General features: G+C 46.9%; 1 protein-coding gene across 4 annotated transcripts in view; it reads right to left on the reverse strand.

The window, feature by feature from the left end:
- Positions 1–378: 378 nt before the first annotated feature.
- LOC118284009 (echinoderm microtubule-associated protein-like 6) overlaps positions 379–7,500 on the reverse strand; it is a 36,503-nt gene continuing 29,381 nt past the window's right edge. The window contains exons 32-46 of one of the 4 annotated variants that reach the window (XM_035606545.2): positions 7,216–7,294; positions 6,748–6,877; positions 6,554–6,652; positions 5,699–5,719; positions 4,798–4,971; positions 4,496–4,704; positions 4,242–4,399; positions 4,011–4,125; positions 3,748–3,936; positions 3,436–3,608; positions 3,199–3,361; positions 2,371–2,474; positions 2,113–2,266; positions 1,825–1,925; positions 379–1,200 (exon numbers count right to left, since the gene is read on the reverse strand). In XM_035606545.2, coding sequence (XP_035462438.2) covers positions 1,176–1,200; positions 1,825–1,925; positions 2,113–2,266; positions 2,371–2,474; positions 3,199–3,361; positions 3,436–3,608; positions 3,748–3,936; positions 4,011–4,125; positions 4,242–4,399; positions 4,496–4,704; positions 4,798–4,971; positions 5,699–5,719; positions 6,554–6,652; positions 6,748–6,877; positions 7,216–7,294 — 1,894 coding nt within the window. In that variant the 3' untranslated portion in view covers positions 379–1,175. Of the gene's footprint in view, positions 1,201–1,824; positions 1,926–2,112; positions 2,267–2,370; positions 2,475–3,198; positions 3,362–3,435; positions 3,609–3,747; positions 3,937–4,010; positions 4,126–4,241; positions 4,400–4,495; positions 4,705–4,797; positions 4,972–5,698; positions 5,720–6,553; positions 6,653–6,747; positions 6,878–7,215; positions 7,316–7,500 lie in introns of all 4 variants that reach the window. The other 3 variants (XM_047335059.1, XM_047335061.1, XM_047335060.1) reach the window with 3 other exon arrangements.

Below are 7,500 nucleotides of genomic sequence, written 5' to 3' on the forward strand. Positions count from 1 at the left end.
GTCGGGTTTATTGATAATGAACATTGTTGTCTGCTGCTTTACAGTTTTGATTTGTGACGGAATAAAACTTTATGCTAAAAAAAAAAAAAATAAACTAAAAGACTTTACACGTCGTTGATATTTCAGTTTCTAACAAACGTTGTGATTAATCAAATTAATGTGAAGGGAAACGACACCTCAGTGGCGAGTTCAGGGACCTTCAGGAAAACCGAGTGCTTCTCTCTTTTCTATCTTCAGACAAAACTCTTTGACACTTTTCACAACAGTTACAGTTAATGTTCAACAGCTCAGACACAGAGAACTCGTCCGCGCTCTCACGACCACATCGGGCATAAATAACATCAAGGTATGTTTCATAAATATTCCTCTGAACGTATATATTTTCCATAAATATTCCCTCTGAACGTATTATGTTTTTCTCTCAGTGTAGTTTTTTTTTTTTACGATCACGTCGCTGCGAATGTTTCAAACAAAAGAAGCAGCAGCAAAGCGAAATGCTTTTCTAAAAAACAAAACCCTTTTGGGATGAATGAGAGTTTGAACATTCTCAGTGTAGCACCAGACGGAGTACAAATAATGAATACAAAATAATGATGCGTTTAAAAAACCAACATAAAAGCATAAATCAAGCGAGACGCAGGTGGAACAATCCAGAAAGGCACTTAAGTTTGATGAGATACTGAAACCAGAATGTGATTTATACATTTGTTAACGTCAAGTTTCTTTTTCTCTGTCACAAGCGAACTTTCAGGGAAGTTTCTGTAAATATGTTTTGCCTCACGACAGAGTTTAATACTCTCTACACTTCAGTATCACATCGACCCGTAAACGTGTTGTTTCTTCCTCGGAGCGTTTTCTCTTCCGAGCGTGACCTGAACGCAGCATCGGCAGCTTTCTGTCAGAGACGTGTCCAGTCGAATAGATGATGCACGTTTATTTACATTTGTAAAAGAAGAAGAAGAAGAATTTTTGAGAATCTCCTGTTTCTGTTTTTTCCCCCCCCCGCTCGAGTCACGTGATCCGTCACGTGACCGGTGAGCCGACCGCAGTCTGCGGCTTCCTGCCTCGTCATCAAGAAGGAGGTGGGCGGCGGCGGCTCAGGTTGTGGGTTCGAGTCCCTCTGGATGCACGTGTGGTGCGGTTAAGGTGCTTTGTGTCGAAGCGCTCGTCTGCGTTCACAGACATTTCCACACAAACACACTGCGACAGACAAACACACGTCAACGCAGTTTGACAGTAGAAAAATCTGAACTGTTCGACGGCTCTACAGAAAAATAAAGTCTGTTAAAAAATGATTTATGAATCTTTACAGTGAATTTCAGGCTCCAAATTATTGAAATGTACAGACGCTTCAATGAAAACAGCACAGAAAGAAGTTACATGTACATGTACAGTGTGAGTGACTCTTTTGACTCTGTAGTATTATTTTTTTATTTCTTCCTATACTATGACTTTATGTTTTTATTGAACTATGACTTTATATGATCATGCCTTATTATACAATGACTTTGAATTTTTTCAGCGTATTATGACTTACTGTACAATATTTTATGTTTAATTAATTTACTATACCACGACTTTTTAGAAGTGTTTCACTATGACTCAAGACTTTTAAGATTTTTTTTTTATCAATTTGCTATACTATGATATTCTTACGCCTGATTATTCAGACTTTTAAAAAACTTACTATGGCATGTTTCATGACTAACAGAGTCTTGTCCCTACCTGAAAGTCGACAGTTAAACTTCATGAACACAGATTGTAAGTCATCTGTTGGTGAAGTGCAGTGTACAGTCTCTACAGTAGAGCAGTATTGTGTATCACCTGCAGTCGTCTCCTCCGGTGCTGATCACGTATCTGTCGTCGTGGGAGAAGCGGATGTTGGTCACGCGAGGCGAGTGGCCGAGGTAGCGCTTGTGTTTGGCCTGACGACATAAAACAACGTACATTTCAAAATTTCACCTCAAAACGTTGTTCATCAATCGTCAATCAAAAGTTGATTTCAACGTTTTATTTCTTGTACTTTGATTCTTTTACATATACGAAATACTCAACGTGTATTCTACCAGTGCAATGCGGTGTGAGGTTATATGAAAACAATCGGTGACTCACAAACTTCTCTGTGCACGGGAAGTCGAACAGTTTGACCAATCCCAGGTCGTCTCCGGTGACGACGTTCAGGCCGGCGTGAGACACGCAGGCGCAGGTGACGTCCGCTCTGTCGGCGTTCCGAGGCCAAATCCCCAAAACCTCGTCTCCCAGGACGCTGAGAGAGAAACAGAGTGAGAGCAGCTGATCGCACAACAGGTTCCACGAGCTTGTAATGATACATTCAGTGTGTGTGTGTGTGTGTGTGTGTGTGTGTGTTACCTGGTCCAAGTAGCCCAGGTGATTCTGTCGATGACGCTCTGGTCGATCATCAACTTCCCTGAAGGAACCTCAAACACCTGCCGCTTATAAACTCCTGTAGACACCTGCACACACACACACACACACACACACACGCACACACACACACGCACACACACACACACACACACACACCTGTGTATAAACCTGTATATACCAGCGGTTTGCAGTGTGTGTGTGTATAGTTTGCCTGTATAAATGTGTGTACCTGTTTATAACAGCAGTCAGAATTGTGTGTGTATGTGTATATATATATATATTTATGTGTATATATGTGTGTACCTGTATTTAGCAGCTGTCAGCAGTGGGTATATGTGTATATGTGTGTGTACCTCTATATAACAGCAGGAGGTGTGTGTGTCTACATTTATGTAGCAGCTGTTTAGAGGTGTATATATATATATATACAGTATATATATATGTGTGTGTGTGTGTGTGTGTCTATGTGTGCATATGTGTGTACCTGTATGTAGCAGCTGTCAGAAGAGTACAAACATATATATACGTGTCTATGTGTATATATGTGTATATGTGTGTGTACCTGTAAGTAGCAGCTGTCAGCAGTGTGTTTATATGTGTGTGTGTGTGTGTGTATATATACATGTGTATATGTGTGTGTACCTGTAAGTAGCAGCTGTCAGCAGTGTGTTTATATGTGTGTGTGTGTGTGTGTGTATATATACATGTGTATATGTGTGTGTACCTGTATGTAGCAGCTGTCAGCAGTGTGTTTATATGTGTGTGTGTGTGTGTGTGTGTGTGTATATATATATGTGTATATGTGTGTACCTGTATGAAGCAGCTGTCAGCGGAGAAGTCGAGCTGCAGGACGAAAGCCTGGACGTCGCTGCAGTAAACCAGTCGGTTGAGACTCGGACCTCCGCTCACGTCGTACACATCCACCGTGCTGTCGACCGAACCCACCGCCAGCAGCTGGCGGTCCGGACTGAACCTGCACCGTGACACCTTGGTTACACTTTATTTCTTTGTTTATGCTGTAAATGTCTTTATGTCTCTCCGACCTACCGGATGTCCTGGATGGCGGCGCTGCGATCGCGCTTCTTCGCCCACATCTTGAGCGAGTTGGCGAGGAGGAGGAGGAACTCGCCGTTCATCATCCCCACGGCCAGCATCTCCCCGTCGGCGCTGAAGCTCACGCAGCGGGCGGCGTGGCCCACACACACCTTGTTCAACAGCTTCTACACCACACACACACACAGAAACACTTGAGGCCAAATCATCCTGATCGCCCCCTGGTGGCTGGCTGCAGTCATAAGCCCCGCCCCCTCCTCCATGTTAGCAGACGGGACGCGGACCAAACTGAAGAATAATCTGTACCTTGTCCGCGAGGTCCCAGAGTCTGATGGTGGCGTCGTCGCTGGCCGTGATGCAGAGCTCTTTGGCGGGATGAGCGGTCAGACCCCAGATGCCGCCCCGGGCGTGACTGTCCAGCAGCAGGTTGGACGCCGCGTTCTTCTCCCCGACCTCGATGATCTCGCCGTCCTTCGTCCCCACCAGGATCTTACCCTGAGGGAGGAGGAGGAAGGTCAGAGGACGGAGGGGCTGAAACTAATACAAGTGTAAAAAAAACGTGGTCTTACTTTTCCTCTGCACACGGAGCGAACGCACTCCACCGACTGTCCCGTCTCCAGCTGGAACGCTCGACAGCGCTTCATCTCCTGGTCCCACAGCTTCACGGCTCCGCCCTCCTTCGTCCTGAACAACCAACATGGTCTCAACAGGTATTTAAGTTTCACACAATCATCTGTTGTAAGTCATCAGAAGTCATTTATTCTGCTCGTCGTCCAATCAGCTGTCGGCGTGTTACTCACGGCCTCTCCTTGCCGCCGGTGACGATGAGCCCGTCCCTCAGCGTGGTGTACATGGTGAAGACGGGCCCGTTGTGAGCCTTCGCCACCACCCTCAGCAGGTAGTGGTCCCGCCACACGTACACGTCCCCGTTGATGGCGCCGGTGAACGTCAAGTTATTCTGCGGAACGAAGACATCAGCTGTGAATAAAAAAAAGGTCTCTGGACCCTGAACTGTGTTCGTGGACAGAGGACGATGTTCGAGCGGTGAACTCACGGCGCCGAAGGCGACGGACAGCATCGTCTGCATCCGGCCGTCCTCCAGCGTCCTCACCACGCCCTTCTTGTACATCAGCGCTCCGCCGGCCAGCGTCCAGAACTTCACGTGTTTGATTCCCACCGACACGAACTGGGAGTCCGAGTCCGGCCGGAACTCCACCACGAAGATCCGGTCCGGGTGCCCGGCTCTACTGCAGACCCTGGACCCTGCGGAGGATCCATCACATCAGAGACACGCACGTCAATTAATGTCAGACTGTAGGTTATTTGATTGGTTATTGATCAGACGCGGTGTCTGACCTTCCTGCCAGCGCCACACGGTGATGGTGTGTTCGGGTTCCACTCCGACAGACAGCAGCAGCTTCCCCGTGGCGCTGAAGTTGACGTAGCCGACGCCTTTGGCGTGAGGACATCGCAGGACGGACAGCGTCTGTTTGCTCATGGCGTCCCACACGTGGATGGACGGCGTGGTGCCTGCACCAAGGTTAAAGACCCGGGTGTCGTCAGAGAGACGAGACAAAGAACGACGGGGAAAACGTCAACGAGCGGTTCGAGGATCTGAGCAGCTTCCAAACTCCCTGAGAACCAGAACCAGCATCAGACAAAGTCCCGACGCGATTCTCTGACCTCAGATCACAAAGATCTGGAGGATTAAAGCTCCATCTTCTTTCAGAGTCATTTCCATACACTGGTTTGAGTGGATTCTACTTGAAAACTTAAATTCAAACAGTTCAGACAAACAATCCTTTGGTTACACCAATAATTTAAACAGCTCATGATTTACTGCTACATCTTTTAATATATATATATATATATTTTAACACTTTGTCCAGTTCCTTCATAATTAACACGGTGCACTGCAGATTTTTCCTCTAGTTCCTGAACGTGACAAGGAAACATGTTTGAAACAGTCCGTGATGTCGGGTGAAATATGACGGGACAGAAATACAGTTCTGATAAAAGTATAAGGAGCATTTTTTTATGATTTGTTTAAAGATTTAAAACAGAAACCGAGCAGCTGCTTCCAGGGAAGGAAACTGAATCTGAAAGCTGATTTTATAAGAGTTCAGCCAAATAGAAACTGAACGTCTTCGTGGGGCAGCAGGATGTTTTATAACTGTCGTCAGGTCGTGTCTGGGTCTCAGGGCGTCTGTCGTCAGGGCGGAGACACGGTGCAGTTCTTATTTTATGTTATTTTTACCTGGGAGTTCACTGACGTCACCTGAAGTGTTGTGAGAGCGACGGTGACAAATGAGGCCAACACACACACACACATACAAAAATCACAAAAAAACAACAACATCAAAAAAACATATGAAATCCTGACAGTAAAGATACGATGGGATTTTAAATCTAAAACGTTCTTTCTGGGTCTTTATGTGTTTATTTTTTTAAACGACAAGGTTTAGCAATGTAAGCGTCATCAGACTGTTTCTCTTCTCTCAGTGGGGGGGAAGGAAAGCAGGCAGGTTCAACAGGAAGCAGAGAAAACACACACTGCCATGCGGACACGCCTCACACACACACACACACACACACACACACACACACACACACACACACACACACACACAGACAGACAGACAGACACACACACACACACACAACCACACGCACACACACACACACACACACACACACACACACACACACAACCACACGCACACACACACACACACACAACCACACGCACACACACACACACACACACACACACACACACACACACAGACAGACAGACAGACAGACAGACAGACACACACACACACACACACACACAGAGAGACAAACACACACACACACACACACACACACACACACATAAACACACACACACACACACACACACACACACACAGAGACAAACACACACACACACACACACACACACAGACACACACACACACAGACAGACAGACAGACAGACAGACACACACACACACACACACACACACACACAGACAGACAGACAGACAGACACACACAAACACACACAGACAAACACACTCACACACACACGGACACACACACGGACACACACACACGCTCAGTTTACCGATCTGTCCGCTGGCGATGACGTTCTTGTACTTCGGGTGCTGGTTGACGGTCAGACTGAGGATGTCGTCAGTGTGTTCCAGGTAGAAACTCTGAGTTCCTGCAGCAGAAGAGAAAAAAAGAGAGATCCCCCTCAAACCTGGTGACCACGGGCAGCGTCGGGAGGGAGTGAGTGGGTGGGTCGCCGTGGGTTACCGTTGCTGAAGCTGTGGACGATGGCAGTGGCGGCCGTGTGGTAGACGATCTCCGTGCCGTCGTTGAGGTAGTGCAGGTTGTTGCGGCAATCGAAGCCTCGGAAACCGAACACGTGATCCAGGACCAGGTCCTGCAGAGACGCAGGAGGCGAGATGAGCAGGAGGACGGACAGAGAGAGAGAGACAGATGGAGAGAGAGAGACAGACGGAGAGAGAGAGAGAGAGAGAGAGAGACAGATGGAGAGAGAGAGAGGGAAGAAGAGAGACAGACGGAGAGAGAGAGACAGACGGAGAGAGAGAGAGAGAGACGGAAGAAGAGAGACAGACGGAGAGAGAGAGACAGACGGAGAGAGAGAGAGACGGAAGAAGAGAGAAAGAGAGAGCGGAAGATGAGAGACAGACGGAGAGAGAGAGAGAGAGAGAGAGACGGAAGAAGAGAGACAGACGGAGAGAGAGAGACATACTGTACCTCGACCAGTCTCTTCTTCTTGGAGACGTTGTTCTTCTGGAGTTTGTCCGGCTGCGGCGCCGCTCGACTCACCGGAGGCCTGGAGGACCAATCAATCAATCTATCAATCACATTATCAATTAATCAATATCCCGAGGCCTGGAGGGACAGACACGCGGAGGGACAGACAGATGTTTCTTCTGTAGCACTAAATGTTGTTTAAATGTTTATTTAAAATGTCTAATAAATACAGTTTAATTTGTTTAACTTAGACGAATTAAGCCAATTAATTTCAAATATTCAGAT

This window comes from Scophthalmus maximus, chromosome 10, assembly GCF_022379125.1.
Source record: "Scophthalmus maximus strain ysfricsl-2021 chromosome 10, ASM2237912v1, whole genome shotgun sequence".
In the NCBI taxonomy this organism is placed as follows: Eukaryota; Metazoa; Chordata; class Actinopteri; order Pleuronectiformes; family Scophthalmidae; genus Scophthalmus; species Scophthalmus maximus.